General features: G+C 38.5%; 1 protein-coding gene across 1 annotated transcript; it reads right to left on the bottom strand.

The window, feature by feature from the left end:
* Positions 1–486: 486 nt before the first annotated feature.
* LOC121415953 (MAM and LDL-receptor class A domain-containing protein 1-like) lies at positions 487–12,210 on the bottom strand. Its single transcript, XM_041609363.1, has 8 exons — positions 11,941–12,210; positions 10,826–10,919; positions 8,683–8,856; positions 7,844–8,118; positions 2,841–3,060; positions 2,287–2,561; positions 1,509–1,602; positions 487–1,229 (listed from the first exon to the last, which is right to left on the bottom strand). Exons 1-8 carry the CDS (start codon positions 12,091–12,093, stop codon positions 904–906), a joined length of 1,611 nt encoding a protein of 536 aa, XP_041465297.1. The 5' UTR covers positions 12,094–12,210; the 3' UTR covers positions 487–903.
* Positions 12,211–12,613: the final 403 nt, after the last annotated feature.

The following is a 12,613-nucleotide window of genomic DNA, read 5'->3' as shown; positions in this document are numbered from 1 at the left end:
CGTTATTTTTTCTCTCCCACACACGCGCACAATCTAGGGTTCGGGCGTGCACCATCCCTAACCTATATTACACACGCAAACCGCCATAACAAAATGATAAACTTATACACGTCACATACCCTTCTCACGACTGGTCATACATACAGCCCATACAGCCCCACTCACACATCATAACCAATCCCGCCAACACTTGTACAATTTAGTATTGAAAGTACTGGACGATTTTTCATTGATTTGATTTCGGAGAAAAAGGGTAATGCAGATAGATTTCTTTCCTCAGGGCGTAAGTGTCGTATTGGGTATCGAACTCCAGACTCATGTTTTCGGTCAAGCGCCTTACCAACATACACGTATATGCATAGAATATTACACACCCATCTTTATATATACACACAAACCCACCCACACACACCCTCTTACATAGCTTCACCGTCTGCACATGAAAAAAATAGTCGTTCACAACTTGTTTTTTTTCTTCATTTGATAACATACACTACACTCATTTTTTCGGGAGAATATATAGCATGAAATTGCATGATATATGAATTATCGAACCTAATATTGTTATACAATGCGTTTATGAAAAAAGAAGAAATCGAGCATTTTCGATGACATGTCTTAAATTCATCAAAAAATAACACTAAACAACTTATTAGGTTACAAACAAAGTCCTCCGTTAGCCCTGCAATTGCTGTCATAGCAAGTGCACGGCTAACGGAGGACTTTGTTTTTAATCTAATAACTCATTCCATTGATTAACATCGATTGCGAACGAACAACCCCCCGTATAGTTCGTATTTATCAGACTGTATACATAAATCTCTTCAACATTGTATCAGATTATCTTCCATTAGGACAATTGAAAAAGCTATTATCTTTTAATCATTACTTCAGATTGCAAAACTAAGCTTGCAATCCCTGATCAGTCCCACGGTTAACCATTTGCGGATTGGAGTTAAGCTCCCTTCCGGTGTCCGAGGAATCCATAGAGAACGGCTTTGCATCCAGCCTTTCATTCTTATTCCCGACAATAAGTGACCCAGTCGAGCTTCTATATTTCAAGAACATGAGGACACCGATAATGACTGCGACTGCGATGACGACGGCCATGGTGACACCGACGATCATGCTGACTTTAGGTTTACTTCTTGTTTTGGGGTGACGACTTATCGTTGTATCGGTCGACAGTGAAGTGCTCTTTATGGGCACCTTCGTAGGAGGTACTGCATCTGAGTATAGATGAAAATGAATCGAATGTATTACTATTGTTTCATCTTGACATTATTATTTTGATAAAATAGCATATATATGTACGTGAAAAATCATATGAAGACTAAAGCGTTTCGTGAGTGACTAAGTATTCTAAACAAGCTACATGTACTACTACAATCTGCAGTACTGATTTCACATCGAGGATAATGCCGTGATTGCCATTTGTCGTGTATATATGTATACCTTTAAAATGTTAATGAAATAACATAAATTTGCCAACTATTTTGTAACCTTACTTTCTTTGCAAACGTCGAGATGTTCTGAAAAGAATACGTTGTCAAGAGCTATGACTCCATCCGTACTCGACCCATACACCGCTTTAAAAACGAGCTAGGGGAGTAAAAACACATATTAAGCATGAATTTCTACATTAACTCGAATCGATTCAATTTCGTATTATTTTATGATTTATATGGACGTATTAACAAATGTAACATCCGCGCGCCATGAAGGGGGCGGGGGGAGGTTTCGTCGAGAGGACGTCAAAGCGACTAGACTTAATATATGGAAGAAGAGAGAGGGAGGGTAGTACGTGCGTATCGACTTTTTCTAGGGATGGGGGGGGGGGGTCGCTCAAGTATTCCAGGTATGTACAGGGAGTCCTATGTCAATTCATATTTCGGGCACCTGATTTCTCAAGCAATGTGCATGATGCCATACATTAAACAATGATTTATAAAGCTTAAGGTATACACACTGAAAAATACGTCAACTTGAGCTGTGAAAGCTCACATATCAGGGGATAAGATGTCCAAAAATTACTTGCTCCATCAGTAATATACCTGGCATTTTCAGTCTTTAATGAGTAGGGGGAAGACCCCCCCGGCCGATATCCACAATGTTTCATTCAAACAAAAGTTTATTAGAACATGAATTAGACGGTCATATCATTCTTTAACGTCGTATACTTTTCATGATTATCAGAACATGATTAAATAAAGTGCGAGTCGTTTTTCACATGCATGATAAAAACCAAGTGTAATGGAGTCGCCCGCTCGATGTGATACGGCTTACTTGAAAAGGAGAATTCAGGAGGTCTCCCTGTATGGGCCAACCCAATGTAAACCAAGACCCATCGATGTCACCGGTTAGACTGCCTATATCGTGTCTTGTCTCTGTTTCCATTTCTTGCGCCTGAATCAGGAGTTGTTGAGTGTTGTCTGATGTGAGGACGACATCGAATGTCAGACAATGGGTCCGGCCGTTGAGGTCGTAGATTGCAGAGTAGAATTCGGCTGTCTGACCGGGGCTCGGAATCAAAGCTTTGGCATACATGTATGAAGTTGAAACTGGCATCAAAATGTGAAAGAAAAACAAAATCATGTTTCTCCATGGGAAAATGTGAAGAAAGGCAAACACTTCCTTGCAAATAATAATTAACCATTAACACCTCAATGAAGTGTGGTTCCAGTATTTACAATAATTTGCAATATTCGAGAAAAAGATAATGGCCAGGTAACCAAAATGGAGCTTCTGTTCTTTCTTAAACGTTTAGATTATTCGAATAAGAAATTATTCCTTCCACCATTAATATCATAGCATAAACCAAGCCCATTTTACCAACTCACTCGTGTTCAGAGGTGGCTCTTCAACAGCCAGGATATCGAACCATTCCCACTGGTACTCGGCAGTTGGGTCGTCACTGTATCCACAGCCGAATAGACCTTCCTCAAAGGTACACTCGCTTTCTGACGGATACCCGTCACATGGTTGCTGCAAGAATAGGATGTCATCGATAGCGACGTCGCCCTCGAAACCATCCATTAGTTTTTCCGTAGAGAATTCAATCTGCAGTTAGACGTTCGTTTGAAATAAAGAAAAGATATGTATAGCGAGGTACAACATGTATTTCTGTTCATGAAGGAGATAACTCATGTACAATGTATACAGGAAAGTGAGAATGTTAATACTGGATCAACATTGTAAACCATTCAAACTTGTATATGTCTAGGTCATGTTCGTGGCAGCGGAACCTGAGACTTCTCGGCCACGTTACGTCCATGTCCATTTTCGTATATTTGTAATTATGGTAAATGGAGTACGAAGAACTTCGTTCATATGGTAACAATCTCTCCCCATCGGTACCGTATTAATAGGAACAATATTTAGTTAGGGTAGTTTGCTGAAAACACAGTCGCAAGGGAGTTGTTTTCTAACTCATTTCATTGAAAGATAATAGTTTGAACAGTATGACCACTGGAACTATATAGCATTTCATGTTTCCCAATGTTTACTATCCATCGCGTTCTACTACGTCTTGTGGTAGTAATAAGGTCGATGGACTTTTATATGAAGTGTGATACGTAGGCACACTAAAATATCAAGCAGCAATATATTCAAAGTTTGCTGCAAACACACCAAAAGGAGAAAGTGCATGATTGCAAACACAGCATATGACAAAACTACATGAAAGTCCTCACTGCCCATATAAAGCAACAAAGTTTACGTCATCTAAAAATAAAACGAGGTTTACGTTCTCTTAAAATACAACGCATACAAAGAAACAAATTTAGACGGAATTCTGAGAGAGAGAGAGAGAGAAAGAGAGAGAGGGAGAGGATGTGAGTGTGTATGTGACAGAGGGGGAGAGAGAGGTGCAGAGGAAAGAAAACAAAAATCAGTGCAGTCACTATCAAGGGCGCCGCCAATATGTAATTATAATTATTACTCCGGTAATCCTATTTTGTAGTACTTAAATTTTTAATGATTAAGATGATTTTTCCTAAACGCTGTGTGCAGATTAAGTTAAAATGATTTATCATTTTGTTGCCGAAAGCTTTACTTATTGAATTCCAATAAGATTTGTTTAGACCTTTAAGAGGTTTAATTTATACAATTGTTTTGATCGACGTTCACTTTTACAATGCTATGAAATCAATAAAATCAATACAAAGTGATTGAACACACACTATATATAGCTGCCCTAAAATAATGAAATAAACTTCAATATTTGGAAGCCTGACACATGTAGTAAATACAATACAAGTATTAAAGGACCTAGAGTTTTTTCCCTGCGGTAACAGATATTTACGAAAATTAAATTGTATATTTCAATATTCCCAGCAATTATATCATAATTTTGATATGACAGGTGACCTCTGAATCTAAGGCTTACATAAAAAAATATCCTCAGGTCTTTAAAGATTATTGTAGGTTCGAAGATCTTATCAAAAAGTTTTATCAGCGTTTACAACTTGGCTTTTTGATAACAATTATTTTATAAGCTTGAGATAAAATTGAGTATTGACTACAAGATCTTTGGCATACGTCGTAAAGAGTAAACGCAGTGGCAGTGATAAAATAGACTAAAAGGCAATATTTGACAAAGATAATTAATGCAATAAAAAAAAAGAATTGGTGATATGATAGATCCATGTGGTACCCGATACCTGAATTGACTTGGTCATAATCACGTTATATCACTTTTAATTTCGCATGCTATTTTGGGAATGGATGTGAGAAAGCAATGTCGGTGTCATAACTGGATCATTGCTCAAGAAAATAAAATGATTAATATAATGATATTAAGACATCTTTGCCAGGTAACATACAATATTAAAATAAGTTGTATTCGAATATTTATTACTCACTGGAAAAAATTGTTTGAGCTGAAAAAATACCCATGAGCAGGTAAGCAGAAAGAAGGGAAAAGGGTGTCCCTACATCTTTTTGCACTTGGTCCATATAGAAGCCAATGATCTATTTTATATTAGTCTAACATCTGTGACACATTTTGCTCCTGCGACCATCAATTGATCCACGCTTTATTTCGTCTACGATGTAAGGTTAGAGCTACATTGTATGGGTTTATGTTAGGTTTATCCGGAGGTTAAGGATAGGGTAAGGTGTAACATCCAGGGTTGAAGGTACCCATTCGATTAGTGTGTAGGATTGATAGCTGAGTAATTGTTGCCGGAGCAAATGTTATGGTACCCTAATATCACATTTTCTAAATCAATTTGTCTGGGTCATGTTTGTGGCGGCAGAACATTATGAGACTTCTCGGCCACGTTACGTCCATGTCCATTTTCGCCTATGGTAATCGTGGTGAATGGAGTAAGAAGAACTTCGTTCCTTTAGTTACAAACTCTCCCCATCGGTAACGTATTAATAGGAACAATATTTTGTTCGGGTAGTTTGGTTAAAACAAAGTCGCAGGGGAGTTGTTTTCTAACTCATTTCATTGGAAGATAATAGTTTGAACAGTATGACCACTGGAACTATATAGCATTTCATGGTTCCCAACGCTTACTATGCATCGCGTTCTACTACGTCTTGTGATAGTAATAAGGTCGATGGACTTTTATATGAAGTGTAATACGTAGCCACACTTAATATCAAGCAGCAATATATTCAAAGTTTGCTTCAAAGACACCTAAAGATGAGACTATGATTGCAAACACGGCATATCACAAAACTACATGAAAGTCCTCACTGCCCATATAAAGCGACAAAGTTTACGTCTAAAAATACAACGAAGTTTACGTTCTCTAAAAATACAACGCATACAAAGTAACAAATTTAGACGGAATTCTGAGAGAGAGGGAGAGAGAGAAAGAGGGAGAGGATGTGAGTGTGTGTGTGGCAGAGAGGGAGAGGGAGAGAGGGAGAGGGAGAGAGAGAGGTGCAGAGGGAAGAAAAGAAAAAAAAATCAGTGCAGTCACTATCAAGGGCGCCGCCAATAATATAATTATATTACTACTCTGGTAATCCAATTTTGTAGTACTTGAATTTTAATGATTAAGATGATTTTTCCTAAACGCTGTGTGCAGATTAAGTTAAAATGATTGATCATTTTGTTGCCGAAAGCTTTACTTATTCAATTTCAATAAGATTTGTTCAGACATTTAACAGGTTTAATTTATACAATTGTTTTGATCGACGTTCACGTTTACAATGCTATGAAATCAATAATATCAATACAAAGTGATTGAACATAAACTAGCTGCCGTCAAATAATAAAATAAACTTCAATATTTGGAAGCCTGACACATGTAGTAAATACAATACAAGTATTAAAGGACCTAGATTTGATCCCTGCAGTACCAGATATTTGCGAGTATTTAATTGTATATTTTAATTTTCCCAGCAAGTATATAATAATTTTGATAAGACAGGTGACCTCTGAATCTAAGGCTTACATAAAAAAATTATCAGGTCTTTAAAGATTATTGTAGGTTCGAAGATATTATTAAAAAGTTTTATCAACGTTTACAACTTGGCTTTTTGATAACAGTTATGTTATAAGCTTGAGATAAAATTGAGTATTGACTACAAGATCTTCGACATACGTCGTAAAGAGTATACACAGTGGCAGTGATAAAATAGATTAAAGGGCAATATTTGACAAAGATTATCAGTGCAATAAAAAGAATGGGTGATATGATAGATCCATGTGGTACCCGATACCTGTATTGACTTGATGATAATCACGGTATTATTACTTTTAATTTCGCAGGCGAAGCAATGTCGGTGTCATAAATGGATCATTGCTCGAGCAAATAAAATGATTAATATAATGATATTAAGACATCTTTGTCAGGTAACATGCAGTCTTAAAATATGTTGTATTCGAATCACTCAATGGAAAAAAAATATTTGAGCTGAAGAAATACCCATGAGCAGATAAGCCGAAAGAAGTGAAAAGGCAGTCCGTACATCTTTTTGCACTTGGTCCATATAGAAGCCAATGATCTATTTTATATTAGTCAAACATCTGTGACACATTTTGCTCTTGCGACCATCAATTGATCCAGGCTTTATTTCGTCTAAGATGTAAGGTTAGAGCTACATTATGGGTTTATGTTAGGTTTATCCTGAGGTTATAGATAGGGTATGGTGTAACATCCAGGGTTGAAGGTACCCATTCGATTAGTGTGTAGGATTGATAGCTGAGCAATTGCAGCCGGAGCAAATGTTATGGTACCCTAATATCACATGTTCTAAATCAATTTGTTCCTATTTCCGTGTGGTCTACACCACACTAGCTTTCATTACCACTTAGACAAAGTCTCACTTAGTCTAAGCCCAATTTGGTTTGACTACCACGTTATTTATTTTGTTTTTTGTCAAAGGAAATTTCGTTCATAAGTAGGTCCTATAACTGTGCAGACTAAGTGTGGGTATTAACCGAAGTTACAAATTGATGCAGAGGTTCGAGCCCTGGTCAAGTCTTTCGGATGGTGACGTTAAAGGTCCGTGACGTAAATGATTATATCTGATTGATACACGTCTGACAAAACCCAAATACACACACATACACACACGGTTGGAAGACGAACTGGTTTACGAACTTTGATTATGGGTTGATGAGGTGAAACCGAAATAAGACGAAGCGGGTGTAGACAGGTCGTCAATTTTCCTTCGTTCTAGCAGTGGCCCTTTCGATATTCACCACAAGCAAATAAGCAACTGGTGTGCCTAAGCGATTCTTCTTGTGAATATTCATAATACGTTTCGATATTGATAACAATAAATAGTGAATACAGTGCGTATTCACTTGATTCATGGCGTATCATAATGGTTTGTTAACAACGTTTTCAATACTTTGTCGACACGGGACACATCTTACCCTGAAGTTATGGATGAAAGTGAAGCTAGCTGGGAGGTACACGTTTGCAGGATTCCAGATGTTTCCCTGATCGCCGGAGATCGAGAATGGGGTGATGGCATCGTAAGAGTCTTCCAAATCACCCACAACGGAAAGTGATCCGACGTCTTTACCATGTGCGTGGTAATAGAATCGAATACAGATATCCTGATTCCTGCTATTAAGAATAGGCGATCTCATGATAGTGCGCTCTTTCGGCCGATGTGGAATAGATGTTTCGACGTAAGCATAATGTCCTGTAGGATAGAAATGGAATGGGAAAATATTATTGGGTGTTTTATCACCCTCCACCATGTTCACAGCTTCTCTTTATTCTTTAAACAGTTGGCAGTGTTTGGGATGCTTTTCTTTTCTTGCTGCTTTTGAAAATGAAGGTTAAGGAGATCTTGATGACACTATTGCATGCGAGGCTTAGTACCTGGACGGAAATGACAGATTTTCACCAAAGTATATTTGTACGGTCATATACATGTATCATGATGCAGGTACAAAAAGAATGGTGTGATTTGTATGATCAAGATGCTTATTCTTTGTTGTTTGTACACGACTATTTTCTCGAATTTTTTCTGGTATTTACATTCGACAGCAATATACTTAGATCAGGTAAAGGAATACAATCCACATTATTTTGACATTGTGGTAAGGATACACAGAGGAGAGGTAAAAATCAGATGGTAATGGATGCACGATCAATCCAGCTACCCCGAAAACACGATTTAAACCGGATTTTTAACTTGGCTGATTAAGTTTTGAGTTAATGGTCAGATATATTTAATATACTTTTTATATTCAGACGCTACCTGTTGCATTTCCTGTTGTGTGATCGCCTGGAGGGCCAGTGTTGCTGGAACTGGTACTCCCACTATGCACAACCCAGTCATATTCGTTGAGTCCGTAGTTAGTATAGCCGCAGAACGGATCACTCGTTGATTCAAAATCACAGTTGGCCGCCCAAGGAACTGGTGGTTCGGTGGCTTCGAATAAGAAAAGGAAAGAATAATCACAAATATATCGGAAAGGTGAGTAGTGAAAGTAATACACTATTAAAAAAAGAAGTGCTAATCAAGCACTTACAGTGCTTGTATAGTGACTGCACTACGACTGCTGATTTCTAGCTGTAAGTGCTAAATTAGCACTTCATTTTTGTCTCGCCCACCGGAGGTGAAGGCGAGACTTAGGGATCCAAATGTCGTCCGTCCGTCACAAATCTAATGACACATAACTCCACAACCATAAGATGCTTTTCAACCAAACTTGGATGGTAGATGGACTTAGGGGACCTGCATCTTATGCTGCAGTCGGAGGTCACATGGTAAGGTCGAAGGTCATTTTCAGGTCAACGTTAAAGTTTACATGCAAGACTCTCTTTTGACACCTAACTCCGCAACCGTAAGTCACTTTTCAACAAAACTTGGATGGTAGATGGATTTGGGGGACATGCATCTTATGCTGCAGTCGGAGGTCACATGGTAAGATCAAAGGTCATTTTCAGGTCAACGTTATAGTTAACATGCAAGAATCTCTTATGACACCTAACTCCGCAACCGTAAGTCACTTTTCAACCAAACTTGGATGGTAGATGGACTTGGGGGACGTGCATCTAATGCTGCAGTCGGGGGTCACATGGTAAGGTCAAAGGTAATTTTTAGGTCAACGTTAAAGTTTACATGCAAGACTCTCTTATGACACCTAACTCCGCAACCGTAAGTCACTTTTTAACTAAACTTAGATGGTAGATGGACTTGGGGGACATGCATCTTATGCTGCTGTCGGAGGTCACATGGTAAGGTCAAAGGTCATTTTCAGGTCAACGTTAAAGTTTAAATGCAAGACTCTCTTATGACACCTAACTCCGCAACCGTAAGTCCATTTTCAACAAAACTTGGATGGCAGATGTATTTAGGCGACCTGCATGATATGCTGCAGTCGGAGGTCACATGGTTAGGTCGAAGGTTATCTCCGGGTCAACATTAAAGTTTACGTTCAAGCTTTTATGACAAGTGTTATTCCATCCCAATAATTTCACAATGAAGTTTCGAAACAATTTTGTTGCGTGCCCTCGCAAAACACGTTATTTCTGGTTATTTTCATAAGGGGGCGAGACACAAAATCGCTTTTGCCTTGTTGACAGTGAAGGACGTATATTTTAAGAAGTTTGATGGCTTTTTTCGCGGGTTTGTGATGTACTGATGACTACATCCAGGAGGCAAAATCCATGCAAACCACATGTATGGTTTCTCATGCAACCAGGTTTAGTGTGAAGTAACAGAGGTAGCTGGGTGATGAAAACTTGGGTGTATTCTGATACTCTGTATAACATTAGTTGCGACGTAACTTGAGAGTCAACCATGATAAGGTCCGTGTTAATCTAAACCGTCGTATCAGATGGTTTGTGGCAATATATCAATTGTGACATTTCCAGAAAAGAAAACAAACAGACGGAATTTGATGGGGTATTCCGTCTGTGGGGAATTTTCTACTGGCCTATACATATAAATCTTGTCAAAAATACGCTTTCTTCACAATTGGTGGTGCGAATACGCTTTCTTCATAATCGGTGGTGCGATTGCTTACAACCGTTGTGAATGTGTGCAACATGATATTATGACAAAATGATTGCAAACGATCACAAGAGCGTTTGTGTAAGCCCCTCTAGCCCCCTCACGATTGAAGTGCGACCATTTGAGAATTTTTTTTGGTCGCACGACAGGCTTGAACAGGTGTCAATTGCTATACCTATCTTATATCGCAGGAAGGCTTTCACATATACAAGAGCTGTCGTACAGCAAGCCGTTGCATGAGTTAGTCACATTTTTTCGCATTTACTCGTTCAGCGATTCAGCGCGACTGCGCGCATTCAATATGTATTGTAGAATAGTGTACGATCCAAACAAAGGAATATGAAATATAGTGTTCTAGGGTTGAAATAAACATAAACATTACCTTTCGCCTGACACTTTCCATTCTTGAGGGTGATGTCATCCAGACCTATTTCAGATGTAGATTTGGAGTTGCCAACCGACCCAACGAATAAGATCTAAAATGAAAATTAAATGGGTAATAATGGGGGGGGGGGGGTAATTTTGCTACTATCGAATGGAAAACATTCAAGTTGGATATCGTCAATGTGACCCAATCGCTTGGTTGCACCATAATAGCTCCATGGTTGCACTCAGTTACTCGATGTACATCACGGCACAAGTGCTCAGATGTGTAGTCACATTAAAAAAAAAAAAAATTGTATAGTTGAATTTACAATTTGTAAATAGTGCTCTATAGGCATGATATATTTTTTGCCAACCCTTCCGTATTATTGATTTATAACAATTCTGTTTTGCAAAGATTGTTCATTGTTGAAATATATCAAAATGTTTAGTTATTGTATGACATAATAATGGTAATCATATGCATTTATTCACAGCCTTTATTACAGTGTTCCTAAATGATGCATTCTATTAGTTCCTTGACATTTGCTCCGGCAACAACTGCTCCGATGGAAAATCTTCACGTTTAGCCAAAAAAAAATTAAAATCTATCCTCCAAAACTAAATAATACCTAATCCTGATCTTTATATGATTCTGAACGAAAAACTCTCGGGAAAACTCTAATACGGTGTGTTGGCTCAGTTGGTAGAGCGTCAGTCTCACAACCGGGAGGTCGGGGGTTCAAACCCCGGCCGCGTCAGACCAAAAGACGTTAAAAGATGGGAGTTGTTGCTACCCTGTTTGGCGTTCAACGATTAAAGGGATAGAGCCTCGTCGATCTGGCGCTGCACAGTGGCTGCCGGGCCCACGATCAATTGGGCAAAGCAAATTTTCGGAGTATTTAATTTCATGTCTATTTCGAACAATAAATTATGGATTTTCATTTTCATTTAACCCTATATGCTCTCTGAGATATTAAGATCGGAGAAAATGTTGCAGGAGAAAATATCGTATCACCATTCTTTTATCATAGATTTGGGACGGATATCCTGATCGTGAACTTGAGCTAGATCATGTAGGTGGAAAGTGGCAAATGTATATAAACGCCCCCTGTGTCTAATCTCATGTCTTACCTGGAAAGACAACGTTGACGAGGGAACATCCATTTCGAGTTCCATCCACCTTTCCCCGTAATTGCCGAATATAGCGAAGGATGGGTCCATGGTCTGTGTGCCACCCCATTCAACTATCTGTATGGTGAAGTAGTCTATACCATAACCAAACATGTACGCGTATAATACCAAGCAACGTTCGTGTGGCTTTGGTGAGATGAAAGGTGATTTCAGCACAGCCAAATCTCCTACGACTGCCCCCTTCAGGTCGTACGGGTCAAAGCTTGCGTAGTAGCCTTTGAATCCATAGACGATTCAAAATTTAAGAGAAAATATACATGATGAATGCAATTATACAACTTTTACTGATATTGATGAATACTCCATAAAATAAAAGGAAAATAAATCAATTGAAATAACAATGGTAGTCTCTGTGAATATAGTCTGTAGCTGAATGGGCCACTCACTTAATCATACGTAGTCATGGTGTTCTCAGTAAGAACACCATGACTCTTAAAACTTTGCATTTGATTCACAATTATATCATTGTCATAAGCTTATTTAAACTCCCCTTTATAAGCCAGTGGAAGAGCCTATTTGGTTGAGTAACTCCTTAATTTGTTTATGAATAGACCAAACCTAACTGCTAGAGTAGGCAACCCCTCACTGTGTTTGATAGCTATTGTGTGTGTGC

Source organism: Lytechinus variegatus, chromosome 5 (assembly GCF_018143015.1).
Source record: "Lytechinus variegatus isolate NC3 chromosome 5, Lvar_3.0, whole genome shotgun sequence".
Classification (NCBI taxonomy): Eukaryota; Metazoa; Echinodermata; class Echinoidea; order Temnopleuroida; family Toxopneustidae; genus Lytechinus; species Lytechinus variegatus.
The sequence above is the reverse complement of the archived record's forward strand: the minus strand, read 5'-3'. Positions and strand labels throughout refer to the sequence as shown.

What these genes read in the sequence shown, in the direction of transcription:
- LOC121415953 (XM_041609363.1), bottom strand. Translation starts at nt 12,093, where the DNA reads ATGTTTGGTTATGGTATAGACTACTTCACCATACAGATAGTTGAATGG. An exon ending in CTTTCATCCATAACTTCAGG is followed by an intron (nt 3,061 to 7,843) that starts GTAAGATGTGTC and finishes GTCTAACTGCAG; the next exon opens with ATTGAATTCTCTACGGAAAA. An exon ending in TCCTGAATTCTCCTTTTCAA is followed by an intron (nt 1,603 to 2,286) that starts GTAAGCCGTATC and finishes TTACTCCCCTAG; the next exon opens with CTCGTTTTTAAAGCGGTGTA.